The sequence below is a fragment of the Podarcis gaigeae genome (genome assembly GCF_964106915.1).
Source record: "Podarcis gaigeae genome assembly, chromosome: 9".
Lineage (NCBI taxonomy): Eukaryota > Metazoa > Chordata > Lepidosauria > Squamata > Lacertidae > Podarcis > Podarcis gaigeae.
The window spans coordinates 42401711-42428909 of NC_139685.1; the positions used below are offsets into that span (position 1 = coordinate 42401711).

The 27199-nt window shown below is 41.1% G+C and overlaps 1 protein-coding gene across 2 annotated transcripts in view; it reads right to left on the reverse strand.

Moving 5' to 3' along the window:
* Window positions 1–2735: 2735 nt before the first annotated feature.
* Window positions 2736–27199, reverse strand: part of ARHGAP10 (Rho GTPase activating protein 10) — a gene marked incomplete at its 5' end in the record, with an annotated part of 100998 nt that continues 76534 nt past the window's right edge. The window contains 4 exons of one of the 2 annotated variants that reach the window (XM_083755633.1): window positions 2736–4132; window positions 14821–14900; window positions 15934–16068; window positions 21522–21681. In XM_083755633.1, coding sequence (XP_083611759.1) covers window positions 3879–4132; window positions 14821–14900; window positions 15934–16068; window positions 21522–21681 — 629 coding nt within the window. In that variant the 3' untranslated portion in view covers window positions 2736–3878. Of the gene's footprint in view, window positions 4138–14820; window positions 14901–15933; window positions 16069–21521; window positions 21682–27199 lie in introns of both variants that reach the window. The other variant, XM_083755634.1, reaches the window with a different exon arrangement.

Here is a 27199-nt window from a genome sequence, read left to right on the forward strand (position 1 = left end):
AAGGACACGATTGCCAGTGTGGGCTGGAGATAGGAACGTTTTATGACACAAACGCAGGGGAACACTGAAAGGGATGCCTTTCACAGAACCTTTGTGTGGGGCAACTTGCAAAGATGCTTAAACCATGCCCGGTGCAAACGAAAGCCCAAAGCTGAAAGAAAAAGCACCATGAGCGTTTCTCTGAACACCTGAACCATTTTATACATATACTGCTGGCAGTAGACTTCTCCAAAGCTGGCTGCTACTTTTTTGACCTTCTTGATATAAGTAATTATCATAATTTACACACCCATTGGTTTAAGAGAAAATTGGACCATATTTCTAAAATAATATTCACTGGAATACTAAGGAAGCAATTCTGCCTTTGCAGATAATACTGAAGGTCAAGCTACCCACAATCTTTATCATGGGGACAAAGCGGGAGAGAGACTTCAGTGTAGTCCCAGCACAGCAGCCATTAATTGGTTGAATGGGTGATGTTCTTTGACCTGGCATGGAGAGTTTCTATGTGACCACCATCTTGTCAGAAAGTGGCAATATAACCATGCAAACTCTCCATGTAATACCAGAGCCTCACTTCGCAAATCAAGAGTACAGGGCTCAGCTGGTTTTTTAATTCATGCTGGCAAAATGCACACCCCCCCACCCAAGTTCACCACCAGTCTTTGGGTGGCAAAAGTAAAGGTCAGAACCAAAACTGTTCCAGTCTGATTGTTTCGTCTACACATACACATATCCTCCCTAAAACACTTAAGAATCACCTATGCCTCTCTCTCTCTCTCTCTCTCCCTCTATAATTTCAGCCTAGTTGTTTATGCACAACCAAGCAGCAAGTTGGCACCAAAATGTTGTCTATTATCTCAACTTTCCACGTTCCCCTTCAAATCAGCACCCAACTTCTGCCCCACATACATACGATTGTATGGAGCAGCAGGATGCTTGCTGACAGCTCCCCACATCCAATCCCACTGCGACTCTGGAAGATGTTCAGGCTTCTTCTCCATGCGGAGGTCACTCTCAACATGCAGAAATTCTGCAAACGGCACCTTTCATGGTTGCACTGAACGCTCAGGGCTAGGCCATAAGGTACAAGTCTGTTTATGCTATGCACATTCTTTACAGCAGTAGTGAGAAAGAGTGAAATGACTTACATCCATAGCATGTGCCTCACTCTCTTCCCCTCACCGTGCCCTTGTAACAGTTGGAAAAGAAGAGAATCTGATTTCCATTACATTACTCCGCAAGCATCTGCACTGTTTTCGGTCACATTTCCTAACTGCTTGATGATCTCCCAAGTAGAATCACCTTAAAGCTATCTGGCAAAGATTATAGCCTCAGACACAAAGAAGTATATTAATGCCCCACAGCCTGGGAGAGTTCCAGTTGGACCAGGGAGGCAGAAGTACATTGGATCACAACTGCACCATCTGGAAATGATTTGTGAACACTCTGAGGGCCTTATAGTTCTGGGCAAAAGAACAGACAATGATTGTCAGTTAAAGCTCATTAAAGAAAATAATCTGAAAGTATAGTAACTGTGAAGTGTTTTTTTAATCAAACTTTAAGTAGACAAAGCTCTTTTAAAAGATTATTATTTTGTTGCCATTAGTTAGGGAGTTTGCACAGGTAAAATATTTACTGTCTATTTATTTAGGAGTAGGTGTACTTTTAAAGCAGATTAACAGTTGATTAAGTCATTTCATTAAAATCCCTGCCAGTAAGATATACAGCAGGCACCCCCAAACTCAGCCCTCCAGCTGTTTGGGGACTTCAATTCCCATCATGCCTGACCACTGGTCCTGTTAGCTAGGGATGATGGGAGTTGTAGTCCCAAAATATCTGGAGGTCCGAGTTTGGGGATGCCTGATATACAGCCTAAGCGAACCAATTTTGGTTTAGGAGTGAAATTCCCACAAATACGTATCTGGTAAGCAAGGTATATGGAAGGCCAAACAGATCTAATGGGGCTCTGTCTCTGCTGTTTTTCAGAATAAAAATGATTGTCATTTGGGGTGGGTAGGATTTCCTCAGCAGCTGTAAGTTTCTTCTACTTGTAGCTTTTTTTGCTCTATCAGGTCATGTGTGTGCAAAAGCATACCACCACAATGCTAAAAAAAAACATTCTGGGATGTACACATAGCAACAGTTGCTGAATTAGGACCCATAGCTGCTCTGCTTAAGTTGGTAAGTGAATTGTCCCAAACACATGAAAACCTTTCTCAAAACTGATGACAGGGGCCCTTTCTTAGGCTGGTCTGCCATCAGGCAGCTTCCTGGCATAATCAGGAATCTGTTGACTGGGACCAAGGCCTTTAAAACATTTAATGCAAGTATTTTTAAGGGGGGGAATCAGGGATTGGGCCTTCTGACACTTTCTGTTCCTCAACTGACACCCTATTAAAACAGTCAATAGAGGGATCACCTATTTATTGTTTTTGCTGCAAAAGACTTAAAGAGTCTTGTGGCACTCTAGAGGCTAACAAATTTATTAGACAATTATCAGTGAAGTGGACTGTAGCCCAGAAATATTTACTAACAATATAATTGTTAGTCATATAATTTAAAGTCATTTCAGACCTGACACTTTTCACAAATTTGCACTTTGGGCTGAGAGTCATCAATTACATGGCCAGCAAAGGGATGTGTTTGGATATAGGAAGCATCATCTGAATACTTCTGTTTAAGTAGTTCCATCGTCTCTCTATCAAACCCGGAGGCAGAAGAAAACAAATCCCTTTTATAAAAAAAAGTGTTGTATTTAAACAACTCTGGTCATAGCAAATTAATAATACATGTGAAAACTTACAATCATGAATGAACAGTATATTGCAGTAAAGTGAAGCTTCTTTCTTTTCACATTAACTGTGATGTGAAACTGGCAGTTGAAGAGCCTTTCCATTATTCTGTTGAAAATAAGCAGTGCATAAATTATCCCTGATTGTACGCAAAGTTACATGGACAACTAAGACTCAAAGTAGATGTGATACGTAGTCAAGTGTATCAAACTTAAAAAAATAAATAAATCCAAAAGCAGCCTTGTGGAGAGCAGGTTCCTTAAATCTTTCCCTTTCAGGTTTTTTTCCTGGTAAAAAAAATCCCCTCCACCCAGCTGCTTCAAGATGAAGGTTGGAGGGCTTCTGGGGGGGTGGGGTGGGGTAGGAAAATAGTTGTAGGAGAAGAGTTAAGCAGTACTCCTTCCAATTCCTCCATGTCAGTTTTGGGACTTGTCTCAAGGGAAAGAAAAAAGTAACAGCATGCTACTACTAGTTTGAGCCTATGTAAAAGTGAACTTCCATCAACAGATTATCAAAACAGTAAGCATACTTTCCACAGCATTCCACAGAACAAGATGTCCTGATTCCAATAAGTTGACAGTAGGAGGAAACCTACAGAACTCAGAGGATCATATATGTGCCTTTAAAATATATAATAAGTGAAGCCATATAATTTGTTATAAATTTATCTGCACCACTGTGGACATTTGAAAGCTGTATTTTATTCTTCCTTCCTGTGAGTGTAAATTAATGATGCTTCCGCCAGCTAAATTTCTCCCTTTCAAAATAAGGGAAAACTAAATTGACAATTAACACTGTAGTAGCCTGCTGTAACCCTCACAAAGATACCAGCTTACACTGAACTACCAACATTTCCCCAACTTTTTCAATAAGGTGGGTAGGTCAGGCTGGCCGGGGACTGGGTTGGAACCAGAAAAGATTCAAATGTCTCAGATCGTTAAGAGTAAAAGTAAATACTGCACAATCAAGTCTTTTTTTGATTTAACATTCATCTTACAAACATACATATGTATAATTATGACTCTTTACAAACCTAAAGTACTATTTTTAAAATTACCCACCCTTTCCCCTCCCCATATAAAATTACTGCTCAATTCCTATTTGGCAAAATATTAAGTCTTTATACAGATGAAGGTCTTCCATCTCATTGTCAGGTCCTGAACTGATTAAAAATAGGTGAAGCCAAAGAGAAGCAACTGAATCATAAAATCCATGGATACCATGTACACCTTCCAGGCATTCAACGAAGAAAACTAAAAAAACTGGACATAGTTTTGGGGAATGAGTCCTCTCTTCCCATTTAGTGTTCCTTCTAGCCAGCCGGGTTCCCGTGAAAACTGCACTGTTGAAAGAGGGGAGAAAACAGACACACTCCTATTAATCCACTATTTATGACTGAAGTCACAGAATTGTACAGCTGGAAGTCAACGATACAGCTTAAGTTCATGAAACTCTTTTACTCACAATCACAAACAGATAGAGGGAGTCTTTTGAGTCTCTATTTTTCCCAGAACTACTGCTCATTTAATTACAGATTTGTATGAGGGCCAAACTCTTGCATGAGTCTTTTTCATGATAGATTCCCCCCCCCCCCATTCAGCGACAGTACTTTAAGGAGGGTGGAATCTTGAGCAGAGGTTCTGGTGATCAGTGGGAGCGAAAGGGCTGTTTTAATGTTTTCCTACCCATCATTTGCTCAGCGTTCCCCACCCCATTCTGATGTTTCTCCACCATCAGCAAGGAAAGACACAGGAACCATTTAATACTATTCTATATGAAGATGAAACTCCAAGCAGAGCAAAGAGGTAAGACTGCCTTTAAAGGCTTATTAGAGATACACAAATAGGAATGTGGTTCTCAAAAATGCCCCCCAACCAAGCTTCACCAACTTTTTAACGTAAGATTGGCACCGTCTTTTGTTTTCTTACAGATCACAAGAATAGCCAGTCCAACGATGAAACCTTGTAACAGGCAATTTAAAGAAATTTCAGTATTTGGGAGAAGAAATGATTGCAGATATCTTTAAAAAGTTAGCGAGGTAGGAGGGAGATTTTACCTCCACTTTCAAGTCTATTTTTGCAGGCAAAAGGGAGAGATTCGTATTATTTTAAGTATGATATTCTGAGGCTGTTCAATTTTGCGTTTGTGCAGAATACTGAAACACATGAGCCCTGAATATACTACATGTGGGAAAAGTAAATTTAAGCACACACACAGGATGAATTTTCTTTATCTTTTCACATAATTGTAGAGTTGGAAGGGTCCATGACGGTCATCTAGTCCAGCCCCCTGCAAGGTAAGGAATCTTTTGCCCAACCTGTCCCTACATTGCTTGAAGTGACTGGGGGAGCATTTCCTCATGCAGGAGGCACCTAAATAAATAAATATCCCTTCATTCCCAGTAATACCGGGAATGCCAAAGGAATGTTCAAATGGACTTGTTTTTAATACTGAATCAAACAGGAACCCTTTGTCCACCCAGGAACTCACTGGTTCTCCCAAAGATATTTGGGGGTGGCCTCCACTTTTTCTAATTCCACACATTAAGTTACTAAGTTGCAAACAATACCAACGCAAATCTATAGGTAGCACAGCAAACACTGCAGTAACTGGATACTTACTACAAATGGCTTGTAGGAGGATAGTGAAGCCATTATCACTCCCACTTGTCAAGGTGCACCAAAGTCTTTACAAATGTTTGATGCACACAGCTTCAAAATCACAAAATAGATATTTACACTGATGCTACTTTTGGAGGGGCGGGGAGAAGAGGACACAACATAACTCAATGGAAAGTTTTGAATATCAAAAGGAATACCTAGAAAAATACTACTCTCAAATGGTATTAAGATTAAAAAAACTATAATTGGCATAACATTTACCCTTTGTAATTTTCACTGCATAGGGTAAGCACACGTTTTAAATGGACTGATTCCACACCCCCGCAATTGGGTCTCTAAAAAGTTACTTCACAGCAGCTGACACACGACGACATACATATTAAGATTGCCGAGACAGTACAGGTGAATACACATTAATCGGGATACAAACATATTAGACAGACTACTTCTGCCAGCAATTATCTTAAAGGTTAAATTATAATTGGCCCTATTTTATCCATACTAAGCAGCCTTTATTTTGCATTATAAAGCTCACAGGAGTCTTGTCAGTGACAGGGCGATGGATCAAACTGATGGTAATGGATATACCAACACTGTTTACAGTTCAACTGGCCATTTAATTTTGAAAGAAAGAAGGGGGAAAAACTGGTTTTTTTACCCACATGTAGTACTTTTGTCTTAGCACTAAGATTGGAAAATGTATGCGGTGGTGAAGCCATTGAGACATGTCCCGGTAACTTCATGGCTGAAAATGCTTGCACTGGTGACATAAAAACGTAAAGGTAAAGGACCCCTGACAGTTAAGTCCAGTCGCGAATGACTCTGGGGTTGCAGCGCTCATCTCGCTTTACTGGCCAAGGGAGCTGACGTTTGTCCACAGACATTTTTTCCGGGTCATGTGGCCAGCATGAGTAAGCTGCTTCTGGCGAAACCAGAGCAGCGCATGGAAACGCTGTTTACCTTCCCGCCGGAGTGGTACCTATTTGTCTACTTGCACTCTGATGTGCTTTTGAACTGCTAGGTTGGCAGGAGCTGGGACCGAACAATGGGAGCTCACCCCGTTGTGGGGATTCGAACTGCCAACCTTCTGATCGGCAAGCCCTAGGCTCAGTGGTTTAGACCATAGCGCCACCCCTGTCCCTACTGGTCCTCAGCTGCAGAGCAGAATGCTCATGTTCCCCAAGAAAAGGCCATCATAGATGCAAAAGAGAGGCCTTGTGAATTAGCCATTATCTGAAGCTCAGAGTTTAAATACTACTTCATGAAAGACACAACATCTGCTCATCTTCAATAGTTCTTGTCCACAGAAGTAAATTTAAACTCAAGAAAGCTATACCAGGCCATTTCATACCTGTTGAACCTATTACCAATGTTTAACAGTACCATCAAGTTTGTTCCGGGTATAAGCTTTCTGAAGAAGTGTGCATGCACATGAAAGCTTATATTCAGAACAAACTTAGTTGATCTCTAAGGTGCTACTGGACAATTTTTTAATTTTTTCGCGACTGCGTCAGACCCACACAGCTACCTGCCTGAATCTAGTACCACCAGGGGCATGGTACTTAACAGAGTGACTATCAAAAAGAGGTCTCTATGGTAAGATGCCAACATACCAAAATTTGAAACTGAAGAGGCAAGAGACAGGAAACAGAAGGAGGTATAGGTGACCAGGGTAAGAGTATGCATACATTCAGTTCAGTTCCGCATACTAAGACTGAGTTTTAGCTAGGGAATCACTAATGCCAAATAGAGTTTGCTACTGTAGAGGTTGCTTGGATGCCTGCTGGTCCAATTTAGGCAATTCTGAACATGGCACATTCAACTTGGATGAAAACTTTCTCAGAATCAGTTCTCAGTTCTCCCAACAGATTTGTCTCTACCCCAAACCTATATGAGGCATCTCTTCTGCACTATGTCTGGCTAATGACAATAGAATTGGGCTCTTTTATAAACACAGCTTTATTCATACAACATAAAGAGTAAAACGTGAGAGACTGTGGTCGTACAGACTGAAATCAATGAGCTTACGCGGACACCTGCATTGGGGCTGCCTGTATGCAACAAATTATATGCATAATTTCCGCCGCATTAACTGAAATGTCTTTGCACTGCACAGAGTCTATTAGGTTTCCATTTGAATCACTTAAGCTATTTTAGTCCCACTAAAATTGGTGGCACAGGAGTAATTTCAAAACAAGCAGGGTATAATCCTGCTTGATGTCTGTGGGATCTCTCTGGAATACATGGTTTTAGGACTGTGGCACTTTAGCTTACACGACACAAATCAGCTCCTCTGTAGCTATAATTATATAAGTTTTAACAATCTTCCTCCAGCTAAGCATGATAAAGAAAATCTACTCACTAAGACATACAGCCTTTCCCTCAAAACTGACATATTTTTAAACAAATACAAATTGCCTTCATGTGTAGTTTTGATTTGCAGAGGGAAAGATAAATATGTCCTTTCACTTCAGTGAGCTGTACTATTTCCTGGCAGTATATTTTTAAATCTATAAATATCAACCCTATATTTACCACAGAGAAAGCAGTTGTGGTGCAGGGAGACGAAGTCACCTTTCATTCATGCACACCACACATGCCCATTCTCTCCCCCTGCCATGCTCACTCTTACCCACACCATTCTAGTACTCTTAGATTTGCTTCTCCCATGTTGCACACTCCAAAAGTCTCATAAGGGGGCATGTGTGTGAGCCAGCTGACTGACATCTATTTACTTTCTTGACCCCGGTGGTGAGGACCCTTTCTCAAATCCATTCCTTCATGGACAACCTGGGGCCACATGCCAATAGTGGGTGAGGCCAGAAGCAAAAGTGGCTGAGCTACGAATGTCTCTCTTAACTCTGTGCAGCAGGAAACACTCAGAAGTTGCACATACCCCACCCTCCAAAGTACTTGAGGAGAGTGTGGAGCAGGGCAGGGTGAGATCTGGGTGTGTGGGGAGTAGAGTAGAGTCTCAAGGAACAGATAGAGGGGTCTGGAGGGCCACATTTCCATTAGCCTCTCAAGGACGTTACTCTGAGGCTATTCTAAGTGGAGGTGACACCGATTGAACCTGATACCTTCTTTTTGCTAACAATGCACCATAGCACATCACATCACATGCATGTACAATTTGTATGGTGGTGAAAGTGTTAGTTATGACAGCAGTAGCTGCAATGAAGTGGACACCTCATGGCACATGAAAGAGAAGCTATCTTGAGGGCACCCTTTGCTCTTGGCACTGTGTGGAATATTGCACTAGCCAGTAGTGCTTGGACTAAATCTCTTCTGCCTCCATTGCCCAGGTTAAAAGTGCATGGGCAACTTAGCTCGCAGATGCACGTGATAATTAATGAGATGCCCAGACTCTCACTAAGTTATCTGTTACCTCATTGTCACATTGGCTTTTTCCCCAAAAAGTGGAAAAGGTGTTAAGAACAACTCTCATTAGATCCTCTCAGGTGATACTTATTGTTCCCCAGGAACTATCATAAAGTGACTGCCAACCAAAGAGGAAATTCTCTCTTTTTTGTAGTACCCTGCAATGATGACAGTAGCTACTTGAGGTAAGAAGGAATGCACGCTATTCATTTTTTAAGGAAAGTTAAAGATACATATGTCATGTCTTTGTTGTAGCTTCCACTGGGACAGAGGCCACAGGAAGTAGAGTATATTTGATTAACAGGCAGTGATTTCCACCCCCAAAAACAGTTCTTGTTGCAAAAGGTACAAATCCTGCACCTTAATAAAACAATCCTTATAGTTTCAAGATCTAGCATGTGTGAGAGAGGTCCAAGAGATTTTCACCTCATTTGGTTTCAGATTACCAAGAGGTTAAGGACTACTGGCACCTATAGCCAGAGTCACATAACCATGGTAGTTATTTATTTAGATGTCTCAGTTCTTCCACCCCTTTCAGAAACCTATGAATGAAGAGAAGCAGCTTTTAAAAGTATTTTGACAATGTTTAGAAGCCTCTGTAGCTAGAAAGGATAGCAATGATCTTTCTTGCACTTCCTTCACCACTACAGACTCCACTTTATACGTGACGCCACCATTATTGTGGCTGGTTCTGTTTTAAACATTGTATATGTATGCACAATGCATTAAAACTGAGTGCCAGCCATGCAGATGGGCACTGGGAGAACCTGGAAGGAGCTTGAGCTTCCCAGAGATGGGTTCTGCCCACTTTTGCATATGCCCTTTGGAACACTGCTCACTGCTCAGAAGGGAATGTGGCTTTCAGGAGGAAAAAAATGTTCCCCACCCCTGCTGTACAAGCATGCATAGATGGGAGCCTCTTCTTTAAAGAGGCAGAATAGCAGGTAAAAACAGGTTAAGAAGGAAGCAAGCAAGAGCGATCTCTTTACTGTAAGCTTTGAATCAGCAGTTTTGTCCTTGGGGAAAAAATTGCTTGGGAAAAACCATTAATCAGTTGCTGAAAGGCTGTCCAGTGCCCTGGCCTGCTATTTGCCTTCTGCAGCATCAGGCTGAACCAACAGCTCTGAGGTCCAGTCAGCAGATTCTGGATCTGCTGCTGTATCCAGCCTCTGCCATTCACTTTTTTCACTTTGAGCCAAGTCCAGCCGACATCTGAGCCCCCTATCCCCACCCCCGTTCAAGCAGGAGGGGAAAGAAGCTAGGCGAAAATGGGGAAATTCTCTTAATTCCACAGCCACCTTAAGGGTTCCTCACTTTAAAGTATGAAAAAGAAGGGGAGGGGAATACAGATGGAGGGGGGGCCAAGAGGAAAAATAAAATGGAGGTAGGGAGGGGTAAGAAAGATATAAAATTTCCCTTAATGGAAGTGGCACCTCATGTCAGACACTAATTTAACAGTTATTTTAATGGTTGATACTAACAGTATGTCAATTTGATTGATGCACTGTCACTTTGATAGTTAAAGTTATTGGTAGAGCAGCAGAAATGATGTATTATTATCTTAATTCTTCATTTAAGGGCTTATTAAGGCATGTGGGAATTTAAACTGAGTGATGAATTTGAATTGATTCCATGGAGCTGGTACGCAGTCTAAGTGCACAAGGGGATAGGAAGGGAGATCAGGAATGGAGGAGATGTGACTTATTCAGAGGACTCTTGAAGGGCAAATGAGAACAAGATGGTTTTACAGATTTAGTAAATATGGGCGCTTAACTAATCATTCCCTCCAGTAATGAAAACCTCTGTTACGCTGTGTTTCAAGCTGAAACCACCTGCAATAAATGGGATTTCACAGTGGAGGGAAGCAAGCAAAGGAACATACTTGTTCCAGACTAGAGGCAGAAGAATCGTAAGACAGCCAAGTTTGAACACAACACCAAATTATTCAGGATATTAAGATCTCAAGCAAAAGTAAAGAGCTTAAAACAGCAAAAAAAGGGGTAACATTCAATGTAAGTTACTTCAATGTGTAGGTATCATGGTAAGTTACTTTATAACAGGGTCAGATAATTTATCCATGTAGTCTAGATTTTCTACCCTCAGCAGCAGTGGCTTTCCAGGGTTTTGGCAGAAGTCTTTCATATCACTTGTCACCCATTTTTGAAACTGCAGATATGAGGGATTGGAAAACAGGAATTCTGCATGCAAAGCAGGTGCCCTACCATGAGCCAGAGTCACGCCCCAAGACGCCCAAGAACGAAATCTTAGAAGAACAGGATGTTGCTGAACTGGCAATAGCGTAGAACAGAGAACATGGGAATCTTTCTCGCATTACCCTATGAGCACATCTCCTTTCCTATAGTGTGAAGGGAACAGCAGAAGCCTTGGGTCATGTGGGAATAGCTGCAGCCTGATCTTATACGTGGTTCTGAGTTTTCTGATCTTAACTTCGCAATGTGGGGAGAAGCCATGCCACAGAAGCTCATACGCCGGGGGGGGGGGCCTGTACATTTACTGACTGGGAGCATTTCCTCATGCCTAAGAAATTTTAGTTTAGGACAAACCCTGAAGCTGAGAAGTGGTGGATGTTCTAGTTACTGTTGGAGTACAACTCCCATCATGCTGGCTGATGGAAACTCCAGTCTATCACCACCTGGAGGGTCTCCTCTTCTAGAATAAAGAGTGGCACGCAGCAGGTTTACAAAATTTATAAATGGTGCATGGGTGGTCCAACGTCTTGGAAATTGCCCTGAGAGAAAAATTAACTGATGTGAGCAGAATAAAAAGAGGTGTGAAAGACTAGTTTATAAGCAATAGGTATCTACTCACTGTGTATACAGTGAATCAAAGCAATGTTAAAACTCTTGGGTGTGATTTATTAGGTTTTTATTTTGTTTACCGCTCCCTTTTTAGCAATCCCTTTTCTTTCTTTTTTTTGTTGCTATTGTGCTCTTATAGGTTTGTGCCCTACCATGTAGCTTGTACTGTTTTTGGAAAAATGGAAACATTCTCTCTCTCTCTCTCTCTCTCTCTCTCTCTCTCTCTGACACACACACACACACACACACACACACACACACTTATTATTATTATCATCATCATCATCATCATCCAGGGCCATCTTATTACTTCATCAAATATATACAATGAATGTAAAAATCCTCAAAGTGGTTTACAAAAAAGATAAAACAATAAAACCGGGCGGGGGGGGGGGGGAGAGAGAATTACAACCCCACTTTAAAACATATCAAAGTTAAAATACTAAAACAGATTAAAATTACCTCACCTTTCTAAGCATCTGGGGAGGCTTGCCTAAGCAATAATGTTTTTAGCAGGCGCTGAACAGTACAGTGAAGGTGCCTGCTAGATCTGAATAGGTGGGAAGTTTCAAAGTGCAGGTCCTGCAACACTCAATGATCTGAGTTCTTACAACAGAGCCATACAAGGAAACTTGAATGGCTGCGGGGTTCTGTATTAAACCAAATGCAATACCTTACGCAATGCATAATTAAGCTACAGAATAATTCATTGCCACCAGATGTGGCTACTAGTTCAGACACCTTCCGAAAAAGACTTGCCAAATTCACAGAGGATTGGTTCATCAGTGGCTATAAGCTACCATAATGGAAATATCAACACTGTGTCCAGAAGCAGAGCAGCTCTTAGCACAGCTTCCAGCCAGCCAAGACTGGGCTAGACTTTCAGCTTGATGTAAGTAAAGAATTCTCACCACAGAATGGGTTCAAGGAGGCCCTGAGTGGAACAAGCAGAAGGGCTGCAATATATGCTCTGATTTTTATTACAGGCTTCATTAATAACCTTGGCTGCTGGGTTGAGCTGACGTAGAATGTCCGAGAGGAAAACCTGGGACAAGCCATTTTTGAAGGTAAGAAGGTCATCTTCTCCTGTCCATGAACCTGTCTAGAAAACGGGCTTTAGAAGCCCAAGAGAGCAAAGCTGTCTCCCTTCTTCTTCTCTTTCACCCAGAGACACAGCTCGAGTAATGGAAGATTACACAGCAGTGCTCACATTACATTACTATGGACACGTGCACATGTAGTTTGGGCAGCTTGTCTGGTTCTGAAGCACTCCCACAATAGCTACCTGATCTGGAAGGCATTGCTGTGGTGGTTCAGAGCCACAGGTTTGAAGGTTTCAGTATGTTCTGGGAATAAAGACACACATGGAAACTCCCATGCTGCTACAGTATTTCTTTCAGCAGGACCTAAGAGAGAGGACCTTAGTGCTTTCCCCCTTTTGAGGAATAAACACAAGGTGTGACATGCCTGAAAATTCCTGTGCTGTGAACCACGTGCTCCAGGAGACTGTCTTGTCCTCAGATTTGACTAGAAGAGTTCTTCACAGATATGCTAAGGATCCCCACCCTTACAATAAATTTAAACTTGCTTTCAAGAGAAAGCTTTGAAGAACTATATATTTATCTAATTCTTCTTTTATCACACTTGACTCAAACACAATCTGGCTGCAAGGTAGATTTTGACAGGAAGCATCTACACCAGGCATGTTTTCTTAACAGTAAATATTCAGGCCAGGTGCATAGGAATAAAGGGGGGAAATAAGAGGAGATGATAGGAAAAGTCCATTTTCCCCCTATCCGCTGCAACAAAAATAGCAGAATCCAGGGACATCTTGTTCAACTAAATGCATATCTGCAAATTCAAACAACGGACTTGATGCAGATTTCTGGTTTAAATTATTCCTTTCCTCTCTTCCTTTGTGCCCCCTTTTCTGGATTCCTTACACGCCACAGCCTGTTTTAAAAATGAGAGGAATATATTGCCAAGCCTTGGGGTGATGAAAAGATTAGGTTCATGAGAAACTTTCCCAACTTGTATTTTTGGGATAATATATAAATGCCAGTAGGGAGCACTATGGGAGAAACAGGCCATATTTAGATGACTTCTTTAAAAAAATGATTTTAAAAAAATAAAAAGCTTTTTTTTCAACAGCGCATTTTATTGGCTCCCATGGACCTAAAATGGAGAGCTCAATGCTTTCTTTCAAAATATGAGTGAAGGGATTGTTGGTTATCCCTTTTGATTTGCCCTCTTACTGAGGATCCATGCTGGCTGAGAACAACGTCAACTATATTCCTATTGGAGACGAGGAGGGAGCATGACTCAGAACACTTTCCCTTCTGAAACACAGCTAGAACCAACCCACATGTATTTTAGGCACTAGTTGAGCGTACACCTTTCTACCTGGGCATATGCAAGACACTAGTCTGGAGCCTATTGTTCTAGTGTTAAAGAAATTATCTTAGTGGTTTAAATTGACTGATATTCCTTTTCAGCCAGGTTTTATTGCACTGTCTCTTATTAAAGCTTATAACCCTCTTTTGGATTACCTCTCTGGTAACGAAGAGAAGGTAATTAATATTATAAATAAACAAATGAAAGATACAGGTAAAACAACCTAGGAATGGTTTGCCTTCTCATTTCTCAAGGAGGCAGCTATTAATAAAGAATGAATTGGTATTTTTCTATATGAGAGGGCAAGGGTGTAGAAGGCATTTCTGCAATGGCTTTGAACAGAGGTGTTCTGGGTCATAACTTATCAGTGGAGATTCTGCTGTCTGTTAAAGCTGAGTTCTCTTGTAAAGCATGCAGGTGGCAGCTTTCAAGCAGCAACTGAAGAGCAGAATTAAATGAACAAGCCAGTTCACAGCTCCTTGTGGCTATTGTATGTGAAGCATTCCTCTGTGTAGTTTTTACCTTTAAACTCCTGAGGCTCTGGCCTTTAGACACTGAAGTTGGAATGAACACCTAATGGATATTTCTGTCACTGTCAGAGTTGTCTCCTGCTGCCGCACCATGAATAGTGACTTGGTTTTTGCTAGAATCTACCTCAGCCTTGGATTTGGCAGTAGCCTTCCTTATGACCACCATTATGGCACAGGTACTTCCCCCCATATCTCAGGAGATATATGTTTAAATCATTCCTTTGCAAGCCATAGTTCAACAGATTTGATTGTAGTTGGCCCTGAAAGCTATAATACTTACCATCTTCAAAAACTGCCCCAATTTGAAAAGATAATTCAGAGCTATGCTCCGCCTCACATGGATACACTGCTCTTGCTTTTCTGGTGACAACAATGAAAGAATATCAAAGATTTTGCCAGCATTAAACATTTTTTGCAAGCTTAAAATTGTTTAATTTTGCACAACATTGTGCATACAGCTATATGGGGGGCAGTTCTATGTGCTCAAATAGTCAAATGTACTAAGACAGCAAACACCTTTTATGGGAAATATATTACTCTGCCATCTGATCAACAACTTGACTAATGCAGGTTATGTATGGTGCTTATTTGCATTTAACACAAAATATACTGCAAGGCATGCAAAAGTCTATGTTTCCAATCATGCAAAAACACAACATGTTTTATTGGACAATAACTACTACTACATCTCTGTTCAAATACATATTACTACCCTTAGGTTAGGAAGTTACATTCTGGTTTGCACATAAAGCAGCTGATCGGCATAAACCAAAACTGGTACTTAACAGATTAAAGTAAGTAATTTGGCTATTAAAACTGGAGAAATTACATATTCCCTGTACAACTACTAGCGGTTCTGTTCAAAATTAATGTTGAGGGAGAGGGAAAGAGGGACCTGATGAAAATGGCAGCTTCAACTGCTGCATGATAGCTCCTGTTCCACCCAAAGAGATGATGCACAATGCAACTGCTTCACACAACATAAATAGGTTCTGCCCAAGATAGCATGACACAGTTGAAAATGCTAGTTTAAGTGAGTGGAGATTACTTTGCCTCTCGCCACTACAAGTTCAATTCTATTACCTCATTATGGGGGGAGCCACAGTCTAGGCCCATAATGGGGCAGTCTAGTCTAGGCTTTAGGCTTATTTAGACTCTTTCTCCTGTTTCACTTTGATGCACAACCCACACACCAAAATATAGAAATCATTCTTGTATCATGAATGGTAATTTTTTTTGTTTATCTCTGTAAGTTACTGAACTTAATATTTAAAAGTTGTTTGCTTAGCATGCTGCCTGACTCCCGTACAGGGAACAAACAAACCTCCATGTTTTGCTTTTATTATAGCACAAGAGTTAGCAACAGAAAATTAACTAAGTAGCACAATATTACCTTCCAGATGGTCTGTCAGTCTCTCTTACAGGGGAAGGAAAAGAGAACGTTGATGGTGCTGGTGTGTCCGAGGTAGATGCTGTACATGCCTGCGCTTTCATCCAAGAGACCATTGATGAATGAATGTCACTGGAGCTGAAGACATTTTCAAGCAATAAATTAATCATTTGTATCTTCAGCTTCATACCATTCAGTAGTGGACTTTTGTGAATAGGAAGCTTAAGTTTTTAGACCCGTGAAGTCATTAACATCATTTGCCCACTACATTTTTTTTTTTTTGCCCTTATATTATCTTTTAAAATATGCCACCAGGTCTGTACAAAAAGCTTGTAATCATAGCAACCCTCCTAATAAAGGAAACATTTCTGTTTGTATCATGAAGGCAAATATGATTTTACTCTTTACTGAGCTTTATTGCTGTGTGAACCATATAATGCTCTTAGACAAAATAAAATAAAGAGGCTGAGTTAAATACTGACATTTATACTGAACAGGGTTAGTTGGCAGCTAGTGTGTTCTAATGAAAGCCTGAGAACATCAAACAATTGCTAATAGCTTGTCTAACAAGGAGTTACAGGCTGTTATAGTGCCATGAACACTGGTTAATATCCCACAAGGAGATATGAATAACTATAACAGTCTATCAGCCTATTTTGACCTTTTTTTTCCTTTCAAAAAGGAGATTCCCTTCTCTTTCGAAAGAAACTACACTCAGTTGCATGGCAGTGGCAAGGAGAGGAGAAAGTAACCATGAGAGTGATGAGATGCCATCTAAATTCTAGTATTTAGTCTCTTAGGCTCAACTGAAGTTCATATTTCAAGTTGGTTTACCAGGTCCTTTTAAAGACTTTACAGCCTCCCAGAGACTGGGTTTTTTAAAATATAACCCCTCCTCCCAAAATAGAGCAATATTTCATGTAATTAAAACTTTATTTGCCCTAGACTGACTTTAGCCCAGATCTTTGAAGTGAGAAGGAGCCATGACAGTGATTGCGGCTCTTTCCTCCCTTCACTGCTGTTCTGGGGGTTATTTTGAACCCCAAAAGCCAAATTCAGGGGGCACATGGGATACACATGGAAGGAGATGGGGCAAGCCCTGCTGCACAAGCAGAAGTCTTTGTGCAGGAATTCTCTGACAGGGTGTGTTTGATGAATTCCGCTTGTTGTATTTACATTCACATGCCATATACATTCAGTATGCCATGTGACATAGTGCATGCCAAATGTTATCTAATGGGTATAGTACAAACTGATTATTATTTAGAACAGTTTCCAACTGGCAAAATAAATCTTGAAAAGGGCAGAAACCTTTGAGCTCCATGCTGCTTTCTCCCCAGCTTTACGAGAAATTCAGTCTTGCTGTAGAAGAAATCACTGCAGTGCTCCTGTCAGATACAGCTTGTGGATATATATGAAGGGTTCACAGACTACAATGCGGCAAAGACAAGCTCTATTTCTGAAAGAAGTGAAATCTTCTTGGATGCAAGTGAAAAGGACTCTGCCTGTGAAATAGCAACATGGACCATTTGCAGCTAAGCTGACTCTCTAAATACACACATTTGGCATACGCGATGGTAAAACCAATTCCTGAAAAGTCAGATCCCTTTGATTACCAATAAGATTACCAACAGTAAGTTAAGAACATATTAAAAGTTCTTAATTAGAAATGTGGGAGCACATATATACATTTTTAAGCTATCACTGATGAATGCAGAGGGTGGCCAAAATAGAAGCAGTAACATTGTCTTCAAAGGGGGGGGGGAACCACACACACTTGTCAATCATCTTTCCTTGACAAGAAAAGTCGTTGGGGGTGGGGGCTTGAAACCTGGCAGAAAATAAGCTACAGATCTTTGCTGATATTCAGGAAACAACTCCTGAGAAAAAAGATTTTATTGGATATTTATCTGACTCGTTCCTAAGGTAACTCTGGTAAACAGAAACCTCTTATCTCAAGAATCAGTGAGCAAAGATGCAAAAGGGAGAGAGGCCATAGAAGGAATCTACACCAACTCTTCGGTAAAAAATCCATCTTGTTTAGCAGAACTGTCATAGTTGTCAAAGTCGGCATGCAATGGGCATGGAACTTCGTGTGATTTTAAAATGCTGTTACTATAAAAACTCAGATAATGCACTTTATATTCAATATGCAATCCAGAAAGAACTATACAGGCACCAAGAAATTGATGCGTCTTGCATATTAAATATTCCATGCTGTATGTGAACTTCTGCTGTTGACTGGGGATAAGGATAGGGAAGAACTGTATCCTTAAATCTCTTGTTAGAATTTTGCAGCAGGTTGACCATGACTCAAGGGCAGAAGTTCTTTACTTGGATGAAAAGGAGAAATCCCCCTTGGGAGCAGGATTAGACAGGGCTTCCCACCACATGAAGTGCTTGAGACATGCACAAAATACTGCAGTGGATAAAAGCATAGCCAGCCTAGGCTGCTATACTTTCTTTAAATGTAGACTGTAAACCTCTCAGTGAATCAGCTAGCACATTAGCACAATGATCTTTCATGCCAGTCTAGTGATAAATTTGAAGCTGCAGTTGTCCACACTAAAGCACTTGAAAATTATAATTTAGCTGTAAAGAAATAAAAGTAGAAGTTATTTAATCCGGCAGACTACTGACTAAATGAGTTGCTTTATTTGAGAATCAGGGGGATATGTTTTTCAGTTCCCAAAGAACTACTTTGTAAGGAAACTAATACATTAGGCACCCTTGGACAGAATTGCCTGCCCCCACAAAAATACCATTGTTTCCGCAGTAATATACAACTTAAGAACTAAATGTTAGCTTTATTAACTGCACAACATACATGGATTTATAAAGGTGTTTCAAAAATACAAGGGCTATAAAAATACAGGATAGCTTATAGGATAAACAAAAATATTTGCTATGGGGAAAGGCTGTGGTACAGCACATTCTTTGAATGAAGAAGGTCCCAAGTTCAATGCCTGGCACCTCCACCTTTCTGAAATTCTGAGAGTCATTGCCAGTCAGTACAGACCATACTGAGCTAAATGGAGCAGTGATGTCTCTTGGGTATAAGACAACTTCTTATGTTCCTGTAAGAGCCAGCAACTCAAACCTATTTGCGCCCATGGGAAGGCCTAATTTCTCTACTATTCCCCCTCTTGCCCAAAGAGTCATGCATGTTTTAAAAAATACAGATTTAATCCCCTAAGCATCTCTCCAATTCAATCAATGATGAGCTCTGCTGCCCACCAAGACAAATCAACCCCATAAGAAGACTATTAAGTGCCAGACAGTGTTCGAAACTCCCCTTGTTCTAGGCGCATATTGCCACAGGGAATTTCATCAACGCAAGTAGTTTCTGAGCTCTAGACGCAGTACTGCGCCTAAGATTTCAGATTAAAACTACAGAGTGGAAGGAAAGTACTCCCCACTTTCTGCCTCCCCACGTCCACCTACTCTCTGAAGTCTGGAGAATAGACCCTCTTAAGAATATTAGGGGGTGGGCAGGGGAAGGATTGGGTCATGTGAAAAATGAACATGATATTTTAGCTGCAGTTCATTCATTTTCAGCTTATTAAAAAAGTGTGCCTAGACACTACGTTGTTGCACCCATAACCTAGGTTTAAGGTGCCATTTAGCTCCTAGCTTTCATATCTCAGTTTCTACCACTGGTGCCAGATCTACCCACAAGGAAAGCAAGAGCTCTCAAATCCAGCCCTATTTTCAAAGTATTGTCACACAGTTTAAGGGGTCTTGCCTACTAATTTCTTCAAAATTCCACCTTGAGTGAAGACCTTATGGAGGGACTTTGGATTGTGACATACTGTGGCCAAGACTGATGTTTTTGGTAAGCCATTTTACCATGGTGAATGAGGCCACTGGCTGTATAGAAATTTTTAGAGGCATTAAAACCAATCTGATTGTGTGATCAGCTAAAGTCTTTGTCGTAACACAAGAAAGAGCAAAAGCCATAGCAGCAACTTTTTAACAAGCAATCAGCCATATAGGCTTCCTTCTGGGTGCTTTGAATTGCAGTAAAAGATTCACTTCTTTAAAAAGGCTTAGTATTATTCACTTTCTACAAAAGGTTTAGCCCAGAATAGAATGTTTCCCTGGGCTACAAAGCACAGAAATGCTATTGCGACTGCACCAGTCTTCAATCTTCCACTGTGACTGCCACTGTGATTCCACATTTCTCTTTTCCAAATGATTGCACAGAGGGTTGAACTTTTAGATGCCATATTATTGGGGGACAAGGGAGATGCTGCACTGCCTCAACTGCTTGCCTTGATAATAATTCTAGGTTAATTACAAAAATGTTTTGCACTTATTATTCCAAAATACTAAGATACTGATGCATTTTCCCAAATGCAAAACAAACCTAGGGCCAAGCGTTTCCCCACTTTATGTGCACAAAGAACTGAAAAAGGAGTTTGGAAAGTGGGGGGAGGGGAGGAACTTTACTAAGCTGGTGTGTGTGTGTGTGTGTGTGTGTGTGTGTCCGTCGATTGAAATTGCACCGACTGCCTGCATCCCTGAACTGTTTTGCCAAGAAGGCAGGCAGGCAGGGAGGAACAGGGATATAGTGAGTTCTACTGGGATTCCTTTCATACAAGGTCACTATTGTTCTCTAAAATGGTCCAACCTCATTTCAGATGCTGTTGGCTGATATACTTTACAACAATCAGAACTTGCACCATAAGCGTTAATTATTTGTAAGTGTAACTTACAGGAGACACCATGCAGTACAAGTGTTTGTCTTGGGTTTGCATGTTGTTTAGGGTTTTTTTTGGGGGGGGGGCTGTTGCTGCTTTTCATATTAACTTTTGGTATCTTTTAAATCTGGGACGCGGGTGGTGCTGTGGGTAAAACCTCAGCGCCTAGGACTTGCCGATCGCATGGTCGGCGGTTCGAATCCCCGCGGCGGGGTGCGCTCTCGTTGCTCGGTCCCAGCGCCTGCCAACCTAGCAGTTCGAAAGCACCCCCGGGTGCAAGTAGATAAATAGGGACCGCTTAATAGCGGGAAGGTAAATGGTGTTTCCGTGTGCGGCTCTGGCTCGCCAAAGTAGCTTCATCACGCTGGCCACGTGACCTGGAAGTGTCTGTGGACAGCGCTGGCTCCCGGCCTATAGAGTGAGATGAGCGCACAACCCTAGAGTCTGTCAAGACTGGCCCGTACGGGCAGGGGTACCTTTACCTTTATCTTTTAAATTGTGTTGTGATTTATGTGGAAACTGTTTAATTTGGTTGTGTAGTTTTTGATGTTTTATTTATTGTTTATGACTACTGTGTATTTTTTCATGTTGTAAGCCGTTTCGTGTTGTAAACTGCTTTGAGCATGGTTTTAAGTATGGAACGGCAGCATATAAATATAATTATGTATGTATACATATATGTCTTCAACATGAGCTTTAATAATCAAACGTAACAGGAGCAGCTGCACTATTGTCATGCTTTTCCTTTTATTTTCATTAGAAAGAACAGAAAATCTGCTTCCCCCCCAAAAAAATTTAAAACAGGCAAACATTGCTTTCCACTTTCTTTAGGGTTTGTGAATACAAGAAATCGGTATGCCGGGAAATTTTGAAATGACGAATACTTACAGACTGGTTGTCCCATCTGCTATGTCACCACTGTCAGCTACAAGTTGATTTTTCTCTGCCTCTGGAGGGCTGCTGGGGGCAGCAGTCGTAGGAGACTGAGAAGACAAGGAATCCATGCTACCAGTGGGTGTGCATTCTTTTGGAGGGCTAAGACTGTCACCTGAAGAATGAGCGAGAAATATACATACTGAAATATACAGAAAGGATACTAATTGAAGGCAAAACACAACACAGAGAATACTTGCACAGAAATCTAGGACTCCTTTTGAAACAGATTCTAGTGAATGACTTACGACCCTGGCTTAGAATTGGCTTCAGGCTAAATGTTAATTTAACTATTTATGAAACCCCTGCTCACTAAAACTGGAGGAAAATCACGTGTCAGCTTTTCACCCATAAAAATAGCACATGCCACTGACATAACTGTGGCATCATCTGGAGAAATATGAGTAATGTTCATAATGGCTGTCACTAAACAACTTAAATTTCATATTTAATATCCAAATCTAGCAAATATCAGACATGCAACATTAAATAGAAGCTACAAGCCAGCACACACACAGGTACATTACTTGACCATTCTTTGGTTAATTATTTCAGTACACTGAGTGAACTGGCTGCACTGACAGGACTTTGAGGCAGTGTCTGAAGGCATTTAAGGGCAATCAAGAGGTCATTCTATTTGTTCCATATATATATATGAAGATGACGAGTGAGACCTCGTCGAAACGTCGCCTAGACACCCCAACTTTTACACGGGAAGACACCCGAGGACACCAAAACCTGCATTCCTGTACCCGTGAAAATCTACTAAAGCAAATATATATATATATATATATATATATGCTTTCGTAGATTTTCACGGGTACAGGAATGCAGGTTTTGGTGTCCTCGGGTGTCTTCCCGTGTAAAAGTTGGGGTGTCTAGGCGACGTTTCGACGAGGTCTCACTCGTCATCTTCATGTCAGCTGGAAGGTTTCCTCCCCGTAGAGGTAAGATATTTGCTTTCGTAGATTTTCACGGGTACAGGAATGCAGGTGACGAGTGAGACCTCGTCGAAACGTCGCCTAGACACCCCAACTTTTACACGGGAAGACACCCGAGGACACCAAAACCTGCATATATATATATATATATATATATATCCCTTACACCAGCAGCAATCTTCCTGGTAATTTCCAAGAAACACAGTAACTATGTGACTACTTACAATAGTCACATAACTTACAATAACACAAAACCAAACACACTGATGGGGGGAGGAAATGATCTGAATATGTCACCCTAGAGTAGCTGATAAGCAAAATTAGCTTGTACTTCAAGGTAACTTTGAGGAGTAGAACAATAGTTTCTGAAATGCTGCATTCAATTTCCAGCCTAATCACACTATGGCACATCAGATCCATTACTTTGCTTTTGTGCATCATACGCTCTGAGTTGCTGATTTTTAGATGCTGCAGTTCCCATTTGCATGGCATGGCAAGAGCTCTTGTAGTAAATTAGATTGTGTGATATTCCAACATCTAATTTGCAGGTACACATGTCACAATACGAAACATATTCTAGGAGATTAAGCAGCAATACAGTAATCTTTTAGAGTAATTTGCTCATTATTATTTTTTTCCAACACAGAGATTAATATTCATATCTTAAAATCATGTTAATGTGCAAATGGCAGCACAAGATTGCTTATTTCATCCTGGAAACGCACACTGGAAACAAAGAGCTGCATTCTAACTACCACATGTGGAAGACAGCTTGTGGAAGAGAACTGTCAGAAAAGAGACCAGGCCAAAAATGGATGCTTAACAACCACTTTATTTCCAAGAAAAATCTAAAACAGTAGCATAGGTGGCTACCTAAGTTCAGACTCAGTGCCACCCATAGGGGGTATAGTGGCTGAAACTCTTTATTAAATGTCTTATCCTTATCCTGCCCCCTTGAAAAGTCTCTCTAAAGGGATTGGGGGACTCAAAGTAAGGTGGGGTGCAAACAGCTGAGAAAGGAGGAATGGTCTAAAATCTGGTGGTGCCATTTATCACATAGTGCAATTTATATGATTCCCTTCTCTCCTGGTCCAGCAGGCCACATGCCACACCCCACACTGTTAATGCTTGAAAGGATTTTCATGGGGGGGGGGAGAGGTGACTCGAAAGGGAGAGGTGACTGGTAAGCCTCCGTGTGTGAGCTTCCTTCTGCTCACAGCAACGTCAGATTTAGGGCACTGTGGGCTGTTCCTCCACACAGGGCGCCAAACCGAGGGGGCACAAAACAAAAACAACAAAACCTATATTTATATGGGCACCTGGTGAAAGTACCAAAAGGAATCACTGTGAAGAGAAGAAATATTTGGGGGGGGGGCACCAAAATTTGTCCTTGCTCAGGGCGCCATATTACCAAAGTCCGCCCTTGGATTCAGCTCAGTGAAACTAGCACCCAAGGCCCCGTTCCAGCAAGGGAGAGCAGTCTTCCACATGCACTGCCATTATGATAGTAATCCAGCACCACATCTTCTGATGCAGACAGAGACATTCACCCTACCTGAGGCTACTAGCTATTGCATATGACCAGGGTTGCAAGCATTCTTAGTTGAAACAAAGTCCCAATGACCTTAACAGGACTTCAGAGTAGACAGTAACAGACTGCAGTATTGACACGAGTAGAGCTGGATTGAGACCCTGGTTTTTTTGGCTTCAAACGGGGTGGCAGACACTTGTCATTCAACCCTAATATTCATTAAGTGAAGTATGTAAACGGAATGTAGTCATAACAACACGAACTTGTGAAAAGCTCTTTAAAAAAAAAAAAAACAACGCAAAATTTTACAAATATTTTCCAGACCAGTGGCAAAAGAGATACAATTGCAGGTTTTGAGTGTGCAGGTTGATAATAATATGTTACAACTGTGAATGTCAGAATCAGCTGCATTGAGATATCTGGATAAGCTTAAGAAAAGAAGTCACAGAGTATGAAATTTATGTCCCTTTATTAAGTGACATTATGATGCCAAGAACAAAAACCTCTTCCAAAAGGTCAACAGAAGACAGACAACATGAATTAGATTGAGAAGCAAGAAAGACAAATTAGGTTAGAGTGTCGATACAAGTCAAAGCAAATTAATTTACAGTGTGAAGCAGCATGGTTATATCATAACAGCAGCAGACATCAAAAGCGAAGTCCCTCTCTCTTGCAAAGCATTCTCAAATCCTTCAAAAGAAAAAAACTGCATAGGGGTTGTACCATTCACTCAATAACCAGCTTGCAGTTCAGGTCTTGAGCGGAACAACAGCAAAAGCAGATAACTTCTCGTAAATATTTCCTTTGCTACCTTTTTTCCAAAGAGGATTGTCGGAAAGCAACTATGTGTAACTCGGATAGTTGTTATGGCAGGAATAAAAACCCTACATTGATTCAGGGGTGCATGGAGTGTTAGGGGAGAGTTAGTACCACTTGTGAAGGACATGTGGTGCTCCTTCTGGGGTAGTTTGTCCACCTTTGGTCCCAATCCTGCACTCAGCTCTCACCTGTAGCTCCTAGCAGCTGTCAGCATGCGACAGCAGCCACAGCCCAGGGAAATGGTTTCAATTGGCCGGCTTAAGCGGTGGAGGGTAGCCAATGGGTCTCAAACCCTTGGTGAGTTAGGAACTTCCCTTGCAAGTCTCAGGGCTGAAGAGGGCACCAGAAATCTAATTCCTTCATCAAGACAAAAAAATCTTTCCAAATATGGGACTAAGGGGCTTAGTATCTGCAGTACATATTTTAGCTTAATTAGCAATGTCTGTTTTACTACTTTGATATGCAAAGCCATGGATGAAAAGAAGGTTCTGTTGCACTTTTCTCCCAGACTTTATCCATGGGACTCAAAGGAACATAGTATCCTCAAAGCAATCACCTGAGTCCAGTGAAGTGACCAGGTAGCCATCCAGAGAGGGCAGATTGCAACCTCCCATTGTACTCACTGTATGAGTCCTGCTGCCTGAACAGGACCAGGTAAAAGTCCTGTTCTTGATAGAAAAATTCCCATTCAGTTGTGAAGATAAAGACCTCACCTTAAAACCATGGCAGAGCTTCAGGTTGGACTCTTGTATCTGCTTATACACATTCCTGCTTGTTCCTTATATACACATCAGCTTCCTGCAGCCAACCATCTATTACCTGATATTCCCATCTCTACCCCAACTTGCCTCAGCCCACTTCACAGGAGTTCATGGTAACTGGGCAGGGGCTGGAAGCTTGAGTGCTAAACCACTCATTTCCCACAAGAAGAATGCTCTGCTTGTGCTTCAGCAGTTTTTGCTGCTTAGGTGCTTCACAAAGGCACTTGCTTCATCTCCTGAAATGTTAGCCTTGTTTCACTCTAAGGCATGTTTGCTCACTAAGAACCTCTGTTCTATAGTAGGAAGGAATTGCATTACAAGGCAATTGGCTGGCTGGAAGAAGACCGAGCCACGCCTAGCATCTTCAAATAAAAAGAACCTACAGATGTGCATCTTCCTCTTATGTGAACCTCTCATCAAGACAGCTAAAAATAAAAGGATCAAGAAATCACAATCTCATCAAGTTGTTGGAGAGAGTTCACAGCAGAGTCACAGATATTGTGCCAGGGTGTTAATTTAGACCTCATAATTAAAATGCCAAGATATGATAGATCCGAGGGTTGCCGTATAAAAAGAAATCAGATACAAGCAGAGCAGGGAGAGGAACGCCATGCTAAGTTGAGATTAAAATGGGATGCAGAAGCGTTATCAATTAGAAACACACACACACACACACACACACACACTATCAAACAGAAGGGTGAGCACACAATCCTGATTATCTCAGACAAGAGGAAAATGACAGTGACTTGTTAAAACAAAGGTATTTCGCGATTTCTTGTAATATTATGCAGTATTACTAATAGCTTTTAGTCTGACCTACTGCCTAAATGGGAAACAAAGCACATGCCCCACTTTGCCTCAGAGCTGTAGAGACCAGAATTCTATTTCAGTAGGGAGGTGCAAGGTTCACTCAGCAAGAGGAAGGGCTATGCATGCTATCACAGTGAGCTGGGTAGGGACATGCAAGGGCAGAAGATGGCTGAGAGGAGTTTCCTTAAAAAGCTGTATGAAGGCTTCAATCTGCTACTCAACTTAGTGGAACTCAGCAAGAATTTCAGCAACTGCTATTAACTATCCTCTTAATGGCAAATGAGAACCTTTAACCTGTTCCTGTTTTAATATTCCTAAATATATTAATAAGCAGGGGTGCCAAGCATGTAGGCTATTTACAGCTCTCAAGGTACTACTGAGCTTTTATAGCATCCTCAAAATATCAGGAGTTTAACATCATGGTCTAAAAATAGGTCATTGTTTTGAAACTCTTGGTAAACATAAGCTGTAAAGCCCAATACCTTAATTCAAAATGAGCTAGCAACTTAAAGACAATGAACCAGTTAGCCTTTAAAGTGCCACAACAATGTTGATACTGCTGCAACAGGCTAACATATCTAACCTGTCTAAAATTAATTTAAAATGATAGTTCTGACAGAATCGCAGAACATGATTTTTAAAAATAACTTATGTCACTATAATATACATAAACAAAGCACATACTAATTTCCCACCCAATCTTATATTACAGGGTGCAAGTGGCAATTGTGTTTTAAAAAAACAACAACTAAGCACACACAAACATGC